The sequence below is a fragment of the Nomascus leucogenys genome, chromosome 7b (assembly GCF_006542625.1).
Source record: "Nomascus leucogenys isolate Asia chromosome 7b, Asia_NLE_v1, whole genome shotgun sequence".
Taxonomy (NCBI): domain Eukaryota; kingdom Metazoa; phylum Chordata; class Mammalia; order Primates; family Hylobatidae; genus Nomascus; species Nomascus leucogenys.
The window spans coordinates 70,739,258-70,763,410 of record NC_044387.1 but is presented as its reverse complement, the minus strand read 5'-3'; the positions used below and the strand labels follow the sequence as shown (position 1 = coordinate 70,763,410).

At 37.8% G+C, this 24,153-nt stretch overlaps 1 protein-coding gene across 7 annotated transcripts in view; it reads right to left on the bottom strand.

Annotated features, from left to right (window-relative positions):
- Window positions 1-24,153, bottom strand: part of DCLK2 (doublecortin like kinase 2) — a 179,671-nt gene that overhangs the window by 140,490 nt on the left and 15,028 nt on the right. For all 7 annotated transcript variants that reach the window (XM_004088513.3, XM_030816227.1, XM_030816228.1 and 4 more), the window contains exon 2: window positions 14,253-14,587. In XM_004088513.3, the coding sequence (XP_004088561.3) occupies window positions 14,253-14,587 (335 nt within the window). The remainder of the gene's footprint in view (window positions 1-14,252; window positions 14,588-24,153) is intronic.

The window sequence follows — 24,153 nt, the reverse complement described above, 5'->3', positions numbered from 1 at the left end:
AAGAAAAACCAGAGTGCAGTCCTGCCTTATCCAGCCCCCACCTGGCATTGCCCCTCCACCCACCCTGGTAGCTTAACACAAAGGACAGAAACTTTTGGAAGCCTTATGGCACTGCCCATCGCCTAGAGTATCTACCCTGGGTAACATATGGCAAACACAAATCCCACCACCACCACCACCACAGCTGGCACTCTTTTGCACTCTGGGAGTCAAACATAGCCAATACATTACAGCATCTCCAGGTAGAAGAACACAGCACCCAGGAAGGGAAAAATGCGTGTGTAACCTCACCTATCCCCATGGCCTTCATCACCCTGGCTAACCAAGAGGCCCTGACTCTGTCCACATAATCAGTTCACTACTACTACAATCTGGCATTTGAGAAAGCCAACACACTAAGGCTATTTATAACCAAGGAATCTTAGAGTCTATGTCACTCCCCTGCCACCTCTATCAGCGCTGGTGCTGGTACCTGCTGCTGGGAGACTTGCGGACCAGTCACATCACTGGATCCCTTGCAGACATTCCCTAACACCAGCCTGGAGTACCCACTGGGTAGCCAGACCTAGAGGAGCAGCAGCATTCATAGTGGTCTGATTCTCAGGGACTCCTACTTCTAGGGGAAGGGAATATCACATGGGACAAAAGAATCCAAACATAGACCTTGAGTCCCTGAACTTTCCGCTTGTGGGAAGTTTCAGCAGAGGCATAGGCGCAGTGCTGAGCTCAGCAGGGAAAGTCTGCAGCTCTACCCGAATAGCCAGGAAGCCCTGGTGCTCGTGAAGGATCTTGGAGAAGGGAGTGCTTCTTCTCCCCCTCACCTACTGCTGAAGACACAGCAGGGGCTTCTCCCATGGGAGCTCAGCATGGATACATACACCTGTAGACAGCCCTTCTGGAACACTTCAGGGTGACCGCATCCCCACAGGAGGAGTGCCCTCCAGGTTCAGGCTTGCATGAGGTATAAAGTCACAGTTCCTCTCTACATAGAACAGCAACATGCCTGCAGATGAAAAGAGGTTCCTGTCTGATCTGAATAGCTGAACACTGGGTCAGGAGTGTAACTGGGAGGTGGATCACTTTACTGCTGGTGTGGCAGGGAAGCACAGTTGGGTCCCTCCCTTCCCCTTGAAAAGATTTCAGCAGTTTCACTGAGAGCTCCCCTGGCCACCTCTATCAAGGTTGGGACCTCTGTTCACCACTAGATATTACATTTACCCACCTGCTTTAGCCACGACTGGTTTTTAACCATGGATACCTCCCCTACTGGCCTGAAGTCTGAACTGTTCAACTGAGTAAACAAAATACTGCAGAAAATAAATTAATTAAAAACTGTACACCACTAGGGAATGAGATAAGCTTCAAGAGACCTCTGCATTTCAATCCCACAACAATCAACCTGCTCACACACCAAGCACATTGCTAATACAACCATCTGAGAAAGCCGTCATACAAAGACTCTCTATAACCAAATAACTCATACAGTATCTTCATCCCTGAAAGAACCAAGAGCGAAGTCAGGCCACAATAAACATTAAAGTCACATTCTCAAGGGAAAAAACCCCACAAAAATGAACAACTGAAACAAAAATAAATTCAGTAATTAGTCTAACCAAATGAAAAGGAACCAGAAAAATAATTCTGGCAACAAAACAGGGTTCTATAACACCACCAAAAGATCACACTAGCTCTTCAGCAATGGATCCAAAATAAGATAAAATATTTGAAATACTAGATAAAGGATTCAAAAGGTTATTAGCTACACAAGGAGATACAAGAGAAAGGCAAAAACCAACAAGAAGAAATTTTAAAAACCACTTATGATATGAATAACAAATTTTGTAAAGAGATAGCTATTTTAAAGAAAGCCAATCCGAACTTCCGGAAATGAAAAACACATTTAGGGAATTACAAAATGCAGTGGAAACTTTTAACAGACTAAATAAAGTAGAATAATTTCAGAACTCAAAAACAAGGCTTTCAAATTAATCCAACAAGGAAAAAATAATTAAAAGAAATGAACAAAGCCTCCAGAAAACACAGGATTATATAAAATGACCAAACTTAAGAACCATTGGTATACCAGAGGGAGAAGAGAAAGCGAAAAGGTTGGAAAACTTATTTGAAAGAATAATGAAGGAAAACTTCCCTGGCCTTGCTAGAGATTTAGATATCTAAATACAAGAAGCTCAAAGAACTCCTGGGGGATTCATCGCAAAAAGGACATCACCAAGGCATATAGTCATCACGCTATCTAAAGTCAACATGAAGGAATGAATTCTAAGAACAGTGAGACAAAAGCATCAGGTAACCTATAAAGGAAAACCTATCAGACTAATAGAAGACTTCTCAGCAGAAACCTTATAAGCCAAAAGGGAGTGGGGTCTTATTTTTAGCCTCCCTAAACAGAGTAACTGTCAGCCAAGAATTTTGAATCCAGCAAAACTAAGTGTCATAAATGAAGGCAAAATAAAGTCTTTTTCAGACAAGCAAATGCTAAGGAAATGTTACTACCAGACCAGCCCCACAAGACATGCTAAAAGAAGTTCTAAATCTTGAAACAAAGGGTCAACGTGCCCCATAATAGAACCTCTTGATAGCATAAAACTCACAGGGCCTATAAAAAAATACCAAGATGAAGAAAAGTATCTAAGTAATAATCAACATGATGACTGGAACAGTACCTTACATTCTAGTAACAACAGTACCTTACTACTAGACCTAAGAGAAGAGATAGACAGCAACACAATAACAGTGGGAGAACACAACACTCCACTCACAACACTAGACAGGTCATCAAGGCAGAACGTCAACAAGGAGACACTGGACTTAAACTACACTCTAGAACATATGGACCTAACAGATATTTACAAAACATTCTGTTCAATAACTACAGAATATACATTCTTCTAATAAGTACATGGAACATTCTCCAAGATAGATAGACCATATGATAGGCCACCAAACAAATCTTAATAAATTTAAAAAAAAATCAAAATTACTTCAAGTATCTTCTCAGACCACAATGGAATAAAACTAAAATTAACTACAAAAAGAACCCTCAAAGCTATATAAATACACAGAAATTAAACAATCTTCTCCTGAATAATTTTTGAGTTAATACTGAAATCAAAATGGAAATTTAAAAATTCTTTGAAATAAGTAATAGTGACACAAGTTGTCAAAACCTCTGGGATACAGCAAAAGCAGTGCTAAGTGGAAAGTTTACAGAGCTAAATGCCTACATCAAAAAGTCTGAAAGATCACAAATTCACAACCTAATGTCACACCCTCAAGGAACTAGAGAAATAAGAACTAAACCAAAAGCTAGCAGAAGAAAACAGACAATAAAGATCAGAGCAAAACTAAATGAAATTGACATAAAAAAGACAATACAAAAGATCAATGGAAAAAAAAGGTTGGTTCTTTGCAAAGATAAACAAAAATTAACCATTAGCTAGATTAACCAATAAAAGAGAGAAGATTCAAATACACTCAATTTGAAATGAAAATAGAAATATTACAATGGACACAACAAAAATAAAAATGATCATTCAAGACTACTATGAACATCTCTATGCATACAAACTTGGAAATCTAAAGGAAATGCACAAATTCCTGGAAACATACAACCCTACTAGCTTGAATCAGAAAGAAATAGAAACCCTGAACAGACCAGTAACTAGTAGTGAGATTGAATCAATAATACAAAAACTGCCAACAACAACAAAAAAAGCCTTGGGCCAGAGAGATTTACAGCCAAATTCTATCAGACATTAAAAGAGGAATTGGTATGAATCCTACTGAAACTATTCTAAAACACTGAGAAAGAGGGAATCCACCCTAACTCATTCTATTAACCCAGTACTACCCTGATACCCAAACTAGAAAAGGACATAACAAAAAGGAAAACTACAGACCAATATCCCTGATGAACACAGATGCAAAACTCCTCAACCAAATACTAACAAACTGAATCCAACAACAGATCAAAAAGATAATTCAGGCTGGGCACAGTGGCTCACACCTGTAATTCCCAGCACTTTGGGAGGCCGAAGCGAGCAGATCACCTGAGGTCAGGAATTAGAGACCAGTCTGGCCAACATGACAAAACTCTGTCTCTACTAAAAATACAAAAACTAGACAGGTATGGTGGCATGCACCTGTAATTCCAGCTACTCGGGAGGCTGAGGCACGAGAATCTCTTGAACCCAGGAGGCAGGTGTTGCAGTGAGCCAAGATCACACCACTGCACTCCAGCCTGGGCAACAGAAAAAGACTGTCTGGGGAACAAAAAAAAAAAAAAAAAAAAAGATAATTCACCATGGTCAGGTGGGTTTCATCCCAGGCATGCAGGGATAATTTAATAAATACAAGTCAATAAATGAGATACATCACATAAACAGAATTAAAAAAAAAATATGAGCATCTCAATCGATGCAGAAAAAGCATTCAATAAAAGCCAGCATCCAATAAAAGAAAACCTCCAACAAACTAGGCATAGAAGGAACATACCTCAAAATAATAAAAGCCATTATCAGACAAACCCACAGCCAACATTATGCTGAATGGAGAAAAGTTGAAAGCATTCCCCCTAAGAACTGGAACAGGACAACAATGCCCACTTTTACCACTTCCATTCAATACAGTTACTGGAAGTCCTAGCCAGAGCAATAAGGCAAAAGAAAGAAAGGGCATCCAAACTGGAAAACAGGAAGTCAAACTATCTAAGTTTGCTGATGATATTATCATATCATTTAGAAAACTCTAGATTTCTCTGACTCCTAAATTTGGTAAATAAATAAAGTCTCAGGTTACAAAGCACACAAATCAGTGGCACTGTTATACATCAACAATGACCAAGCTGAGAATCAAATCAAGACTTCAATCCTTTATACAATAGCTACAAAAAATAAAATACCTAGGAATATGCTTAACAAAGGACATGAGCGATCTCTAGAAGGAGAACTACAATACACTGCTGAAAGAAATCAAAGATGACACAACAAATGGAAAAACACACCATGCTCATGGATTGGAAGAATATTACGAAAACGATCATATGCCCAAAGCAATTTACAAATTCAATGCAATTCTTATCAAAATACCAACATCATTTTTTCACAGAATTAGAAAAAAGCATCCTAAAATTCATACAGAACCAAAAAAGAGCCCAAATAGCCAAAGCAATCCTAAGCAAAAAGAACAAATCTGGAGGCATCACATTACTTGACTTCAAATTATACTATAAGGCTACAGTTAGCAAATCAGGATGGTACTGGTACATAGATCAACAGAACAGAATGGGGAATCTACAGATAAATTAAAATACTTAGAACCAACAGATCTTTGACAAAGCAGACAAAAGCATATACTGGGGAAAGGAAACCCTATTCAGTAAGTGGTGCTGGGAAGACTGGATAATCACATGCAGAAGAATGAAACTGGATTTCCTACCCCTCATCATATACAAAAATCAACTCAAGATGGATCAAAGACTTAAATCTAAGATTTGAAGCCATAAAAATTCTAGAAGGAAACCTAGGAACAACTCTTCTAGACATTGGCCTAGGTAAAGAATTTGTGACTAAGACCCCAAAAGCAAATGCAAACAAAACAAAATAAATAAAATGAGACCTAATTAAACTAAGAAGCTTCTGCACAGCAAAAGGAATTATCAGAGTAAACAGACAACCTACACAATAGGAGAAAATATTTGCAAACTATGCATCCAACAAAGGACCAATACTAGAATCTACAAGGAACTCAAATCAGTGAGAAAAACAAATAATCCCATCAATAAGTGGGCAAATGACATAAATAGATATTTTTAAAAGAGATATACAAATGGCCAACAAAAATATTTAAAAATGCTCCACATCATTAATCATCTGGGAAATGCAAATTAAAACCACAATGACATACCTACCACCTTACCCCTACCAGAATGGCCATTATTAAAAAGTCAAAAAACAATAGATGCTGACATGGATGTGGTGAAGGGGAACACTTATACAATGCTGGTAGGAATGTAAATTAGTACAACCTCTATGGAAAACAGTACAAAGCCTTCTTAAAGAACTAAAAGTAGATCTACCATTTGATCCAACAACCTCACTACTGGGTATCTACACAAAGGAAAATAAGCCATTATATCAAAAAGACACTGCATGCATATGTTTATCATAGCACAATTCACAACTGCAAAGACATGGAACCAATCTAAGTGCCCATTAACCAATAAGTGGATAAAGAAAATGTGGCATATATACACCATGGAATACTACTCAGCCATAAAAAAGACTGAAATAATATCTTTTGCAGCAACCTGGATGGACCTAGAGGCCATTATTCTACCTGTAGTAACTCAGGAATAGAAAACCAAATACTGTACGTTCTCACTTATAAGTGGGAACTAAGCTATGGCTACACAAAGGAGTACAGGATGGTAAAAAGAACTTTGGAGACTCAGAAGTGGGGAGGGTGGAAGCGGGTAGCGGATAAAAAACTACATGTTGGGTACAATGTACACTACTCAGGGGACAGGTGCAATAAAAATCTCAGACTTCACCACCATACAATTCATCCATGTAACCAAACACCACTGTGTCCTAAAAGCTACTGAAATTCAAAAATTCACATATTAAAAAAATAAAGCACTAACATAATGCCTGCCATAGTAAGCTATTAGTTGTTATCTATTACCTAATCAAGCTGTTAGCTATTACTCTACACATTGTCAAATACATATGTAACAAAATTAATATAGTGATAACCATTATTATAATCCAAGAAAAATACATTTTATAACAAAATTTGGTAGTGCATAAAATTTCAGCTTAATAACTAATTTTAACACTATCTTTATGCTGCATGCATTACTACCCTTAGACATCAAATGAATAATTAAGGAAAGAAGAGAGTTTGCAGTGATGTCATTTTTATCCCACCTACACTTTACATTGCATAATTTGTTGGAAGAAAATTGTTTCTCCTAAATATCTCTTCTAATTTGCAACTGACAGGATTTTAGTGTTTTCCTCCAGTTTCCCATTAAAAGGGAGAAAATATTTAAGGTCAAAGGAAATTGCTTTACAATGGATATCAAAATGGCAAAATGCAAGCTTAAAAAGAAGAGGGATATCTAAACATTTCCTTCTTCACACTTTTCAGATTAGTCTTTAAAAAGGGGTTCATCAAAAGCGAAGATTTAAGCCCTACCTCCCTCCCCCTTTTGTTTTAATTTAAGGTAAGTCACCTTAGATCAGGAATCAAAGAACAAAATAACATTTTCCCTCCCTTTCTATACTTGTATTTCCTGCTGAACAGAAATATCCTACTAGTTGCTCTTAGTCTGTTGATTCTTGGTGGGGATAAATTTTCCATTGCTTGAGGCAGACCAGGGCTACCCACACTTTGCAGGTACGAATGTATTTAGTAAGACAAAACTCAGTTGTCTAGATTTCTATCATCTACAAAAGGAAATGCAGCCGGGCATGGTGGCTCATGCCTGTAATCCCAGCACTTTGGGAGGCCGAGGCGGGCAGATCACGATGTCAGGAGATTGAGACTATCCTGGCCAACATGGTGAAACCCTGTTTCTACTAAAAATACAAAAAAAAATTAGCTGGGTGTGGTTGCATGTGCCTGTAATCTCAGCTACTCGGGAGGCTGAGGCAGGAGAATCGCTTGAACCAGGGAGGCAGAGACTGCAGTGAGCCGAGATCGTGCCACTGCACCAGCCTGGCGACAGAGCCAGACTCTGTCTCAAAAAAAAAAAAAAAAAAAAAAAAAAAAGGAAATGCATGCATTGGGAGCAGGGTGAGAATTAAAACCAAATTGTCCTTACCTACTTTAAGAAAAAATTATAACAAGGTTAAATAAATTGTAGAAAGTGTTTATGAATACTTATCAACAATTTGACTTTTATGTAGCAATTTTTGAGAAGAGATTGCTTTATCTAAATATGCTTAGGTGATTCAAAAAAAATGAACCTTCACTAGAAAATGTGATTCCAGAAAAGTAAAGTACAAAATAAATATTATTTATGTTATGGTAGCCACCAAATAACTAAACTTTTTAAAAAGTGAAGATGGGAACCTTCATAAACTCTAACATGATTGATAAGAGCAGGCACTCCAAGGAGTTGCCATGTTCCCCAAAGAGGACCCGCTGCATGTGAGCATCCTAAGGCTGGCAGTGGTCCCAAAGTCTGGAAGTGTTTTACCCCAAAGCATCAACTGCAAGCAATTTCTGGGTCTGTTTTGCCTCTGCCCATGACAAGAATCAACTTGTTCCAAAATTCCAAAAAATATGTTTCTTTTATGTTAAAACTCTGCTGTTTCTGAGAAAGCTAAAAGCTAGAATTTTTTTTTACACATGTGAACAAAAGCTATATTTGGACCTTTTAATCTCTCAACAGAATACAGGCATTAAAAAAAATTCTCCCTGCTGTATTTTATTATGAGAATGTCACTCTTTCAAAAAATTTAAAAAGTAAATTTGTTTTCCTAAACAATCCGTTTAACTTAAAAGTGCAAGAAGGTTTTATTTTTTATTTTTATTTTATTTTTTATTTTTTTGAGACAGTCTTGCCCTGTCGCCCAGGCTGGAGTGCAGTGCTGCGATCTTGGCTCACTGCAAGCTCCGCCTCCCGGGTTCACGCCATTCTCCTGCCTCAGCCTCCCATGTAGCTGGGACTACAGGCGCCTACCACCACGCCTGGCTAATTTTTTTTTGTATTTTTAGTAGAGACGGGGTTTCATTAAAACCCCGTTTTAGTGAAAACTAAAGGTCAGTAGATTGAGCCAGGATGGTCTCAATCTCCTGACCTCATGATCCACCCGCCTCAGCCTCCCAAGGTGTTGGGATTACAGGTGTGAGCCACCATGCCCGGCCAAGAACGTTTTATTTTTAAAAACATTTAAGTGAAGCATTTAATCAAAATTAATTACAAGTTAAAATAAAATTACTTAAGTGGAGAATAACCATGACTTCTCTTTACAGATCATGTTTTCTGGTCATCACATCTATAAACAACATAGGTTATGTATTTTGTTTTTAGAAAATCAGTAACCATGATATCACTTTTAAGTACAGTACTTGAAAACTCATGAGATTAAATGATTCCTTAAACTTCACATTCATTCATTTTTTGAGTCAGGATCTCATTCTGTCCCCAAGGCTGGCGTGCAGTAGTGAGATCGTAGCTCACTGCAGCCTCGAACTCCTGAGCTCAAGTAATCCTCCTGCCTCAGCCTCCCTAGTAACCGGGACTACAGGCAAACATCACTATGCCCAGCTAACCTTACACTTCACTTTCAATTCTCAGTAAAACCATTTGGGATGTCTTTATCTAATCCCCTGCAAAGCTGTACTACTCAGTCATATTTCAGCCTCACACAATGAAGACAAATAGATTTAAATCCAAGACAATAAAGATGACAAACTGGCTGGGCGCACAGCATCTCATGCCTGTAGTCCCAGTACTGTCAGAGGCCAATGTAAGTGGATCACTTGAGCCCAGGAGTTCAAGACCAGCCTGGGAAACACAGGGAAACCCCATTTCTACAAAAATACAAAAATTAGCCAGGCATGATTGTCATGTGCCTGTAGTCCCAGCTACTCAGGAAGTTGAAGTGGGAGGATCACTTGAGCCCAGGAGGTCAAAGCTGCAGTAAGCCGAGATCACCACTGCCCTTTAGCCTGGGTGACAGAGTGGGATTCTGTCTCCAAAAAAAAAAAAAAAAAAACCACAATAACCAAAAAAACCCTACAAACCATGACATTCTAACAATCTTGCATCAATCACATAAATAGATAAGAAATAGAGAGACTATCAGGACATCTATAAATTCTGAAATAAAGCTTAGCATATGGCCTAATAACAAAGTTAATATTTATTCAAACAAGCAGCACTTTCTTTTGAATCAGCTCACTTACTCTACTCCAGGATTTCTGAATCTCAGCACTGTTAATATCTTGGACAAGAAAGGATGATGTCATGGCTGTCCTGCGTATTGTAGGATGATGGACACCATCCCCAGCTTCTACCCACCAGATGCCAGTGGAATCCCCAACCCTGGCTTCAACAATCAAAAAATGACTTTAGACAGTGCCATACATGCCTTAGGGACAAAACTGTCCCTGGTTGAGAATCACTGCTTTACACTAAAGAAGACCCAAGAATTAATACAGACAAAATCCTAAATATTATTTTATTTGAAGTGATTTTATAAACAGACATAAAATTTAGTTTTAATAACGAAGTCAGACCTTGTAAATGGAGTCATTGCTAGCAGTAAGATGTGTTCACCAATTTTGGGGGAAGAAAAGATTCAAGGGACACTGTTTTAGCCTCATAAATGCTATTGGCACATGACACACCATCATGTCTTCAATCAGGAACGCGTTCAAACTCAAAGGATAACCAGCCCCTTAAAACTCTCACAGAGGTGTCATGATGGAGTCAGTGATTGTTCATGGTGAATTGCATAAAAGTCATTTAATCTCTATCCTTGTGTTGACGATCAGGAAAATTTTAAATGAAAACAACCAATCTGGGTAGGAAGTAACCAGGAAAAAAAAATTTAGGCAGTTTACAATTTTGTGCACAGACAACTTATCAACAGATCTTAGTTCCTTTCTTATTCCTTTCTCTTCATCTAAGGAAAGCTGTCCTTTCCTTGAGAATTCTCAGAACGCTAATAGTTTTACATACATGTAGAATTGCTTGTTGGCCTTTTGGCCAAGATCAAGCGTGCATACCCATAGAAATTTTTTTATTAAAAAAAGATCAAAATAAGCACTGCTCATTTAAAGGTTTGCAGATTTCATATTATCTTTATACTTAACCAAAAACACACTTGAAGTTTTGAAGATTAGCAAGTTCACCTATAGAGTACAACATGGACTCAGCACCAAGAAAACTATAGCTTTTAAGAATACCTGGTTCGCTGAAAATGCAATATCCAATGTTGTGTTTATCAAAAATTAAATCTAATTTTTCCAAAGACATATTTTACTTGAAAGTCTTAAAAGATCTTTTTTTGGCACATGAAAAAATAATTAACTCATAATGTGTTTGAATTTCTAAAATCTGATTGAGATCAGTCTTTTCTTTCTCAGTGCTTGAGTTTTTGTTTTTGAGCAGATATGAGGAAGTAGTAGTGGATACCAGAACAGAAAATATTCAATTTCTGATGGCAAGTATAATCTTGTTTCCTTCTGAATTAGCTTTAAAAAAATACTTCTGCTACTTTAACTGTACAAAGAATTGAAAACATATTACATGGAATTTGTTTCTTGCTTTTTCCATTGAACATTTTCTCATGTCTTTAAATATTACTCCAAACATAATTTTCAATGGCCAGTACATATGAGTTTCATGGTAATATAACAACTATTTTCTACTTCAGGGATTTTTAAACTGCTTTCAATTTTTTGCTTTTATGCTGGGATGAAATTTTTATGTGTAATTATGTTTGCATGTCAGGTCATTTAGGATAAATTCCAAAAGTTAATTTACTAGTTCAAATAGTAAGAACATCTGTATAGTTATACATACTAACAAATTGCTTTTTATAAAGCTTATGAATTTTATACTTCCATCACCATTTGAGAATACCAGTTCACCGCATATTCAAAAACAGTGAACATTTTCTTTAAAAGCTTGTCAGTTTTAAATATTAAAACATCTCATTCTTTAATTCACCTTTTTGTGAAACTGAACATTTTTTAATGTTCAGTAATTCTGTCTTTTCAAATTGTTTAGACTTTTATTCATCTTTTTCATTGTAGCATTTGTCTTTTTCATATTAAATTACTAAACTCAATATTAAAGCATATAAACCCTTGCTTGGCTTCCAGAAATCTTTCATTTTTATGTTGTCCATTCAACCTTACCCTTTGTGATTTTCCCATTACGTTATACTTAGAAAATCTGTTCCCATTTCAACATAACTATTGACATACTTTTAGTTCTTTTGTTTCATTTTGACATCTATATTTCTAACACACCTGGAATTTATTTTTGGTGTGGTATGAGAATGATGATTTAATATCTGGTAGCATGAAAGCCCATTAATCATTATTTCCAAAATTTTCCTATTTTTCCAGATTAACTTTAAAAATCACTTTGTTAGGTTCCCCATCCACCCCTCCTAAAAAAAACTCATTTAGATTCTTACTGAAATTCTAATAAAATATAAATAAAAATCAGAAAGAATGTATAGAAGAATGTTGAACACTGGTGCCATCAGGCATCCTTATCTTGGACCTGACTGTCACAGAAATACTTCCAGTGTTTATTTACTTTGTAATACATTGGCTTGTTGTTTCAGATAGAAATTTGTTTTTTTTAGTGTAATTTTAAAAAATCACCCATTTTTATTACTAAATCTTTAACTGAATATAGAGGATTTTATCAAATGCCTTTGCAACATCTGTTTGGGATTATGAATATGTGCTATTATGCTTTATCCTATAGATCTCACGAATAAAGAAGTTTCTCAATAGTAAGCCATCCTTTAATTACCAGCATAAGTCCTATTCATCACACTGTATTCTTTTGAAATGTTGATTTTTAGTTGCATGTGCTTTAGTTAACATTTTTACATTTATAGTCTGGAGCCTTTTTAAGGATAATTTTTTTGATAACTATTTAAATTTCAATGGTTACTATTTCAATTAGATATTTTAATTAGATGCTTGATTTTTTTTTTTTTTTTTTTTTAAGGAGATGTGGTCTTTTTTGTCACCAGCACCCAGGCTGGAGTGCAGTGGCACAATCATAGCTCACTGCAGCCCCAAACTCCTGGGTTCAAAGGATCCTCCCACTTCAGCCTCCCAAGTAGCTGGAACTACAGGAGTGCACCACCACACCTGACTACAACTTCTTTTATTTCACCGATATTTTCCCTGAATGTCATTCATTTGGAGATTTCCAAACTTGAGCTCAATTTTTCAAATTACACCTGTATTTACTGTTTATATGCCTTTTTCACCTAAATTGGTGAGTTCAGATTTTTTTCTTTGTTTAGGTATCTTAAATATTTGTCTCTATATGTGTCTTCCCTGTGCCCATCAAGAATCAACTATTTGAGTTGTCAAATACCTTTTTCCTGTAGCCTAATTTATTTTTACTTACTTGCAGAGTAAATCTTAAGGTGTTTTGTGTTGTACTGTGCTATTAACTAAATTGTACGAAGTGTCTATCATCATTCACATGTATTTGGTGGCAGGCGACTATGAGGTACTATATACCTTATTAATCAGAAATGTCATCTAATTTTACCATAATCTACTGGAATGTTTAGAACATATTTTTTAAAAATTGTTAATGTTTCAGCAAGCACTGTACTAACTAGATCTGGTCTTAGAAAATTGGAGACTAATTTTATTGTGTTTTTCCCAAAGACACTGCTCAGTGTTTTATATTATTCATTCACAGCACTTCAAGAGCCAAACACTTCAAAATAAATTAAGTATGTTACAGGGAAGAGGCAAAATGGAACAAAGAAACAAATTTAATTTTGGAAACTATAATTTTAATACAATGTAAATATAAATAATTTAACTTTATGGAATTTGGGGAAAAATACACTTCAGAAGCCACGCTTCTTTTTAGCAATGATAATCTGATTGTAGCAAAATTCAACACTTATCTAACACTATTCATGTGGTTTTGCAATATGCCAACTTTTTTTGTCCCTTAGATTCCCTGATACATTGTTGCCATAATTTCAACTGCTTTTTCCTGGGCAATTTTTCATTTTTCAAAAATGCTGACTAATTACCTCCATTGCTCCCTATGAAACTTTTACGGACATTCCTATAGAAGTACTTTCTTTTGAAATACATTTTCGCTATTATATATAAGTGGGGAAGAAAAGGCTTTTCTAAGAATGTTAAATACTTTTAATTTTGACTCCTGTGATACCCAAGTCCATAATGACTACAAATCAAGTTATTCTTATTCATAGATGACACGCCATTTAAGGTAGGATGTCCAATAACCAAAAGAAGTATATGATAGACTTCTCTATACTCACTTTTGAGGTATTTAAGTCACTTACATTTTTCACAAAAAAGGTTAATTTTACACACACACACACACACACACACACACACTTCTCAAGTATGATTCCTAGAAGGATTTCTAGCAGACTAAATTTCTATTGTTGACTATGTAGCCACCATGGCACAGGGAGTTTAAAAGTCAGATGGAGAGCTGGGAGCTAGCAGCATCTTACCTGCTTTCCATCCAGGGTGCAGAGCCTCTTGACGACTCCTGAGTCTAGTTTAATGGCTTCGGTGATATCTGTTAAGACTTGTTCGAAGGAATGAGCAGTCTTTTTATTCAGAAGGATCCGCACGGCTTTTCTAGGCTTCACTCCACTTCGAATCACAGTCACTAACTTGGGTTTGATGAAATCTTTACTTTCTTTTACTTCACTTTTCACAGAGGAGGCAGCAGCCAGGGCTCGGGATGTCCCGCCCTTGATGTTCACAGACCAGTTTGGATTAATATTTTTGGTGTAATCGACTTTACGAAATGGTTCATTGGATGCACACACGTAACTCTCACCTAAAAAGCAAAATTTGATTTTATTAGCATGATTATCTCTACCATAGAAGCATTTGGTCTAAAGAACAGATGCTGGAGACCCATTAAGTGAACCCTTAACCTTAGCAGGTTCACTAAAAGGAGATGTTCGCCCTTTTCCTTTGGCATTTTCCCACCTCCCTTTCTTTTAAATAGTCTAGATTGGTTTTGAGAGAATAACAAGGATTATAGGGTGAGAAGCACTGGACCAAATATGTTGACCAAATGTGTCACCTTGGATAATTCATCTCTCCACACTTTGGTCCTCAGTATCATTAGCAAATAAACTGAAGTGGCTGAACCAGTTGAATTCTAAAGTACTTCCTGATTCCCCAAACCTCCTATTTATTAGTTTAGTTTTAGAAATCTCATTCTGGTAGAAATAATTATATCACAACATATTGATATAAAGAAATAAAAATATCTTTCTTCCAATTATAGATTTCAGTCCTAATCAAAGAATAATCACAACATCTTCACATAGCTGACTCAATTATACTCAGGCACAAGGTCACTTATTAAATTAATGAAGCACCACAAACATTACGGAAGAGTTCTGGCAGCTCAAAGAAATATACCTCAGCCACTTTTCTTCTTACAGAATGTAAATTTAAAATAACTATTGCTTAAATATACGCTTGTCTGTATCTACTTAAATAAGAGAGGACCTGAGTAGTTAAAATGATGTGTTCATTAGTCATGAAACCTTCTGCTTAATTTTTATTAAGTACCACATAAAAGCTATATTATTTGCCAAGTGGCTTATTAATTCAATGTTTACTGATATTTTAAGTTCCAAAATTTCCAAAAATTATATGTTGAGATACCATAATTTTTCTTTTAGGAAAGTCAGAATCACCCAATGTTTTTATACTCTTGCCTTTCTGACATACAAGATAAGAGGGTTATACTAAGGTTTTTCTAAAAAGAACCCATTATTTTTTCACATATTCAGTATAACACACTCATCGTTAACAATATTAACATGAACCTTAAATATTATAAATACTTAAAACAGAAGTAACCAAAATAGTGAAAGGGAATTCCCAGGAAAAATGTATTAATATCCATATTATATTTAACTATTATCATAATGTTCTTGAAATCCTGATTAATGCAGAATCGTAGAGCCTCCAAAGGCACATGAATAATTCAGTAACAGATCAGGCATACAAGAAGATTTTATTTTTATTTAACTAATTTATTTATTTTGAGACAGGGTCTCTGTTGCCCAGGCTGGAGTACAGTGGTGCAATCATGGCTCACTGCAGCCTCAACCTCCTGGACTCAGGTGATTCTCCCACCTCAGCCTTCCAAGTAGCTGGGGTTACAAGTGCATGCCACTATGCCTGGCTAAAATTTTGTATTTTTAGTAGAGACAGCATTTTTGTTATGTTGCCCAGGCTAGTCTTGAACTCCTGTGTTCAAGCGAGTCGCCCACCTTGACCTCCCAAAGTGCTGGGATTATAAGGCATGAGCCACCATGCCTGGCCCTAAGAATGGCTTAAAAAGAGGAGCAATGTCTTCTATTTAAGGGTATAATTAGGGCATTGCCCAAGATAACTGGGGACCCAATCACAGGCTTTAACACCATTTCTACACCAGTAAAGAGAAATCTAGCCCAGCCATCACCATTTAGAGATCTTTCATCTCTGTAGGCTTATCTAAATCATTTTTCACAGTATGATCATCTGGGAAAATGTCACATAATTTCAAAAACAGTTATCAATTTAATAAAATATAACTATAACCACACATAGGCATTAATGGGCAAAATAGAATTTTGCTTTAACTGTATAGAGAAAGTAACTCACATCAAAAAGCTCTATTTTTATCTCTCATAAAACTTTAATTCTATTTTCTGATTCAAAATATATGATGGAAGAGAAAAAAAGAATCTTAGCAAAAGAAGGTAATTGTTTTTAAAAAGGGCAGGGATAAGTAGTAAGTCAGTTGTGGGAAAGCCTGTCCCAACATAAAAAGTAACAATGAAAAAAAAACAAAACAAGAGCAAATTTCATATATCAGATTTCCTTGGTCAACCTGTCTCTACACAGTTGACATATCCACAAGGAGAGCTGCTTCTTAAATTTCTCTGCATTTCGTTTCCTTACACAGGTTCAGAATATTAGAATGAAGTAGGTAAAGGAAGCTCCTTAATTTGCTTTTGTGCAATTACAGATAAATTTTAATTTCTTCCCATTCTCCCTTCTTGCCTTCATAATGTTTCCATTAAAAATTTGTAGGCTGGGCATGGTGCCTCATGCCTTTACTCAGCACTTTGGAAGGCCAAGGCAAGAGGATTGCTTGAGGCCAGGAGTTCAAGACAGGCCTGGGCAACATAGCAAGAACCTGTCTCTACTAAAAATACAAAAATTAGCAGGACATGGTGGCACACATCTATAGTCCTAGCTACTCAGGAGGCTGAGACAGGAGGATCACTTGAGCTCAGGAGTTCAAGGCTACAGAGAGATATAATCTCACCACTGTGCTTCAGCCTGGGCAACAGAGCAAGACCCTGCCCCTATAAAGCAAACAAACCAAACTTGTGGACTAGTTCCATCATAAACTTGTATTAAAGTTTTGAGGCAGGCTGGCAAATGCCTACAAGGTTAACAAACGCCTACAAGATAGGGCTCTCTACATCCATGGCAGACACAAATAACAGTTCAATAGCCTCACCCTCTTCCCTGCACCCATGGCCCTGTTTTCTTTAAGCCTAGACAACTCATTACAATGTGCACTGAGTGCCTACTATGCACAAGCTCTCATGTTAGGTGCTGACATGGTATGAAACCCACTTTAGTAATCTTGGCATTCAACATTACAGCACATAGGTTCAGCACATGGTTTTAGGGTCAGACCTGTGTTTCTGTGTACTGGCCACACAAATCCCTATAGATGTCATATACCTTGATGACAACAGTCATCAAGATACCCAAGCTAGCTTGTCTTGTAATGTCCCCATCCAAATCAAACAATCTGCAGATTGTAATTTTGTCTCATATACAGATTTACCTACAAGGAGAGAATATGCTGACAAAAGAACTTAAGATGTTGGTTCCCTGGGCAGTTAGTTACAACTCTTGATGTCAATCCATCAGGTTGAGTGCAACGGCCCATGCTTGTAATCCCAGCACTTTGGGAGGCCAAAGAGGGAGGATCCCTTGTGCTCAGGAGTTCAAGCCCAGCCTGGGCAACACAGTGAGACGACACTATTAAAAAGAAATCAATAATCATTCTTGGTTAGATACTATGCACCTGCAAGATTAATTAGAAGCGATAAGCCTCCCCCTACACAGATTCTTGCCACTGTAGGGATTCTTGTTTAAGATGTGTGACTCCCTTGCCAACTTGTAGGTCTCCCCTTTCTTCCATTCTCACAAGGACATAGCTGAAAAAGTACATCCTGCATCCTAAAGTATTAAATCTTAATGTACCAATATAAAAATAACAGTGTGAGAGGCCAGGCGTGGTGGCTCATGCCTGTAATCCCAGCACTTTGGGGAGCCAAGGGAGGTGGCTCACCTGAGGTCAGGAGTTCGAGACCAGCCTGGCCAACATGGTGAAACTCCGTCTCTGCTAAAAACATAAAAATTAGCCGGGTGTGTTGGCGGGCGCCTGTAATCCCAGCTACTCGGTAGGCTGAGGCAGGAAAATCACTTGAACTCAGGAGGTGGAGATTGCAGTTAGCCAAGACCGTGCCACTGCACTCCAGCCTTGACAAGAATGAGACTCTGCCAAAAGAAAAAGAAAAAGAAAAAACCACATAGTATGAGAGAATTTGTTAAACTCTTGCCAATGTATGTGAAAACTGCCCTCACCAAAACAAAGCGACAGGTGCACTAAAATCTCAGACTTCACCACTAGACAATTCATCCATGTAACCATAAACCACTTGTACCCCAAAAGCTATTGAAATAAAAAATTAACAAAATAAAAATTAGCGTTCAACTAGGACCATGCATATGTATTTTTTTCAATAAAGCAGTCCCAGAACTGAGCTGACTCATAGCTAGACTTCAATGTTATTATAAGCTGGTCTGTCACTCAGAGTCAAGCCATTTTGTTCTTCTGTTGGACATAATCTCACAGACTATATCATACGAAGTCACTCTAAGACTTCATGATAAAGTAACACAACAACAAGGTCACTGTGCAATCCACAATACCAAACATCCCCCTCTTGCACTAAGTGAGTGACTGCCATTTCTTTACCACCATAGTTTTTTCCCCAATCTGGTCTGCCCTCCCTATAACTAAGATTTATAGAGATATCCAATCATAGGATTGTCCTGCCTTCTGACAGCACCCAAGACAGAGTGAGCCCCCATTTCCTTAGATCCTCCCTAATATTACCCAGCCAGAGCCCAAATGCTATGATAGGTTCTAACACCCTCTTACTAAGACACCACATGGTATCTTATAAGGTGTGTTCTTCCTCAGTGCAACAAGTAATAAACCCAACTTGTTCAACTACATGTGTGTTCCCAGTGGTCTTTTGCTAAAGGGAATTTAGATACACATATCCATATTCATTTTCCTTTCCCTGCCTTCTCTCTCTTTCAAGTTCTTTGGCCATAAAAGATTTAGGGGAAATCATTTTGCAAATCCTGATCATATGAGTACTATATACAAAGAGGGCTTTGGTTTCTGTATAGAAACAGGATAAATAGAAGCATAAGGTGGTTATAAAACTTAACCGTTTTCAGGCATGGTAATGGAATAGAAAGTGTTTCTTCAATATCCTCTAAGACTCTTTCCAGAGGCACAGCTATGGCTTTTTACCTTTGATATCCATTCAAAGACACTTTGCATTACTGCACATTTAGCAGGTTGACTCAGTGTTTACAATTATGTAATACAACTTGGTTGGGTATATGTTTACAGGGCCACTAACTTTCATCCTTACTCAACCAAATGAACTGCCTCTTATTCAAGAAGAAAGATGTCATTAAAAGCTAGGTACCTCTGGTGAGGCACAGTGGCTCATGCCTGTAATCCCAGCATTTTGGGAGGCCAAGGTGGGCAGATCGTTTGAGGCCAGGAGTTCCAGACCAGCCTCACCAGCATGGTAAAACCCTGTCTCTACTAAAAAATACAAAAATTGGCCACATGTGGTGCATGCCTGTAATCCCAGCTACCCGGAGGCCGAAACACTAGAATCGCTTGAACCCAGAAGGGGGAGGTTGCAGCGCCACAGCACTCCAGCCTGGGTGACAGAGTGGGTGGGACTCTGTCTCAAAAAAAAAGGCTAGAAATTTCCAATTTCTCACTCTCTGCAAACCTTCATTCTTACACATTTATTTCCATCTGTGCCCATTTTTCGCACGTCCTTTTCCTTTCAGTGACAGAGTGCTCTCCTCCTATTCAAAGTTAAATCACTCTAACAGGATGTGGGTCCTTCTCTCCTCTCATGCTGAGGTTTCAGGGCCATTCTTTCTCTCTTCTCCAGACCTCTTTACAGGATTATACACAAGTGTGTCCCACCTTAAACACATGAACCGCCCAGCCCCACCCCATTCACTCTACTCTACCTAATGTGCTTTTGACTTCCATTCACTTCCAGTCCTCATCTGTTTTTCCATTTCTTCGCCCACTCTTTGCTTTTAAGCCACTGGAGCATCACTTGTGCTCCCTGGGCTCCACTAGCTGAAATGCGGCTCGCCCCAATCCCCAAGCACTGCTTACCTAATTGCCAAATGCAAAGCACATTTTCTGTCTAATTTCACTCAGTGTCTTCAGTGTCTTCTGAGGGCACTGGATACCAGTTCTAATCCTCTTCATGCAAATCCTTTTTTCCCTAGCATCTATGATCTCCCTTACCTTTACCTCACATTTCTTGGGTTGCTCCTTCTCAGTCTGCTTCTCAGAATCCTCTTTCCACACCCACCCAGGCATCCCTCATCCTCCTTAGACTTTCTCTGGGCAGCTGCATCTTCATCCATGGCTTCAACCACAGTCTACACTCTGAGGAATCAAACACTGAGGACATTTCTGGCCTAGATCTTTCTCGAGTTCAACCCACTAACAGAACATCTCTCTCTAGATAATCTATGAATATCTCACATGCTACATGTCTAAAACGAATTTCACTCTCCATTACTGCCACCCTGACCTCACACTCTCCTCTTCCTAAAGTCCCCAAAGTATTGAATGGAATAACCATTGTTCAGTCATCTAAGCAAAAACCAAGCTTCCTTCTTCACTGCCCTTCCCCCACATTCAACAAAATTGGCAAAACTGTTAACTTTGGTCTCAACCCCTCTGGAAACCAACTCCTTCTATCCTGCCTTCTCTCGTTTCTTCCTGGATTAGAGTAGTAAAGAGCCCCATGTCTGGGCCTCATCCTCCACACAGCTGTCACAAGTTTTTAAAAAATGTATATTTGATTTTCTTGTCTCTCTACTGCCCTTAGAACAAAGGCCAAACTCTTCAGCACATCACACACTTCCAGCCTCATTTCCCACCACTTCCCTGCAGGTTCCTACATTAGTGTCACATCAGCATGCTTGCAATTGCCTTCCAAACTTATCATACCCTCTTTATTCTCATTCCTTCTTATACACCAGAAATAACCTTCCTCCTCCCCCCTTGTCTCTTTTCCACTGACCCTTCAAGATTAAGCACCTCTGGCAAGGAGTTTAGTAAAGCAATAGGAACCTTCATACACTGAAAAGCTTTTAAATTGGTTAAATCACTTAGGAAAAACTGATTGGTTCAATCACTTAGGTTGGCATTATCTAGTGCTAAGTTAACAGCACACATCCAATGACCCAGAAATACTCTAGGAAAACAGCCCAAGAAACTCATTCACACAGACACTCTATAAACACACACATTCATCGGAGCATTGCTCAATAGCCAAAGATGAGAGTCGGCCCACATGTCCAACAAGAGAATAGGTACACAGATTGTGGTGAGGTCACTGATGAACCACTACATACTAATGAAAATGAACAAATGAGAGCTATATGCAACAACTTGGATGAGTTTTATAAACAATGGTGAGCAAAAGATGACAAAAGAATATGTGTGCTATGATTTAATTCCTACAGAGTTTGAAACAGGAAAAGTAAACTATATCGATTAGGGATGCCTTCATAGGCGGTAAAACCATGAAGAAAAGCAAGAGTCAGGCTGTTGTTGCCATGGGAGAGAGAAGACTTGTAAACGGGCAAGGACACAGGGAGAGCTTCTCAGACGCTGGCAATATTCTATTTCTTGACACGACTAGCAGTCACAAAGAGGTTCACTTCATAATTCCGGCTGTGTGTGTTTCTTTTATGAACTTTCTATAGGTACATTATAGTTAAAAAATAAAAATTATGTCACTCCTCGCTGCTCTTTTTGTGCTGAGCTTACAACATACTAATTTCTCATAATCACAATGTATTATTTGTTTCTGCTAGTGGTTCTTAGTGGAGAATTTCTTTAAAAATCAGGTGATTTTGTTGCATAAGTACAGACACCCAAGCCTCACCCCAGTTCAACTAAGCCAATCACTGGAAAGTGAGAGTGAACTGAACATGTGGGTAAGGTGTTTTGATTTCACAAATGACTCTGAAAACAGTCCCTGGTTACAAGCCACTGCCTAGACTAGAAGCTCCCTCAGAAAACTGACTGTACCTTCTTCATATTACCAACACCTAGCACAGGACCTGGAACACAACAGGCACTGAAAACATGTTTGTCAAAGTAATGAAGAAAATGCATATTTTGAAAATAGACTTACACATTTCATGGTTTGCATTTGCATTGCATCTAGGCAAAATAAGTACACAGTGTTACTGTTTACTTAGAATGACTTTGGGAGGCTCAGGGTCAGGCTCCTGAAGGGTCTCGTGCATGGTCTGAGACACTCGTAGGTCATGCCAGTCCATCAAAAGTCAACTGAAGGCATCTAGGGGCACTAGCAGGAGATGAGGACACCAAGTACCTACCAGTACCTTTTGCATTTCAGACCATTAAACACCAAGAGTCCAAGGGCACTTTGTAGTCCAATGAATGTGATGTGCCTTTTAATCAATGGAATATGTGTGTATTTACATACTGTTTTTAAACAGCTGAAGCACAGTAATGTCTCTACATTTAAAATCTCCACTGTTAGATATTAACCCCTTGTCAGACATGTTATCTGCAAACATTTTCTCTCGTTCTGTAGGTTGCCTTTTCACTCTGTTGATTTGTTTCTTTTGCTGTGCAGAAGCTTTTTAGTTTGATGTAGTCCCACTTGTCTATTTTTACATTTGTTGCTGGTACTTTTGGTGTGATACTTGAGAAATCATTGCCAAGACTAATGTCATGAAACTTTTCCCTTATGTTTTCCTTCTAGGAGTTTCAGATCTTATATTTAAATTTTTAAATTATTTTGAGTTGGTTTTTATGTGTAAGGTTCCAGGTTCCAGTTTCATTCTTATGCATGTGGATATCCAGTCTTCCCAACACCATTTGTTGAAGAATCTGTCCTTTCCCCATTGTGTATTCTTGGCAACCCTGTTCAAGATACAGCTGACCATACATATTTGAGTTTATTTCTAAGCTCTCGGTTCTGTTACATTGTTCCATGTGTCTGTTTTTATGATAGTATCATAATGTTTTAATTACTGTGTCTTTGTAACATATTTTGGAATCAGGAAATGTAATGCCTTTAGTTTTGTTCTTTTTTCTCAAGACTGATTTGGCTATTTGGATATTTTGTGGTTCTGCATGAATTTTAGGTTGTTTTTCTATTTCTGTAAAAAATGCCATTGAGGCTGGGCGTGGTGGTTTATGCCTGTAATCCCAGCATCTTGGGAGGCCAAGGCAGGTGGATTGCTTGTGGCAAAGATTTTGAGACTAGCCTGGCCAACATGGCAAAACTCTGTCTCTATAAAAATACAAAAATTAGCCAGGTATGGTGGCACAAGCCTGTAATTCCAGCTACTCGTGAGACTGAGGCACGAGAATAGCTTAAACACAGGAGATGGAGGTTGCAGTGAGCCAAGATGGCACCACTGCACTCCAACCTGGGGCAACAGGGCAAGACTCCGTCTCAATAAATTAAATAAATAAATAAATATGTCATTGGGATTTTTATAATTGCACTGAATCTGTAAATCATTTTGGGAAATGTGGGAATTTTAACAATATTAAATCTTCCAATTCATGAACACAGGATGTCTATCCATGTATTTGTTTATTCTTTAACTTCTTTCAATGTTTTATAGTTTTCAGTGTAAGAGTCTTTCACCTCCTTAATTTTCCTGAGTATTTAATTTTGTAATGCTATCATACATGAAATTTTCTTAATTTCCTTATTAGTTTGTTATTAGTGTATACAAACACAACTGATGTGTGTATGTTCATTTTGTATCCTAAAGGTTTACTGAATGTATTAGTTTAACAATTTTTGTGTGGTCCTCAGGGTTTTCTACATACAAGATCATGTCTTCTGCAAACAGATAATTGTGCTTCTTCCTTTCTGATTTAGATGTCTTTTATTTCTTTTTCTTGCCAAGTTGTTCTTGCTAAGACTTCCAGTACTAGGTTGAATAAAGTGGCAAGAG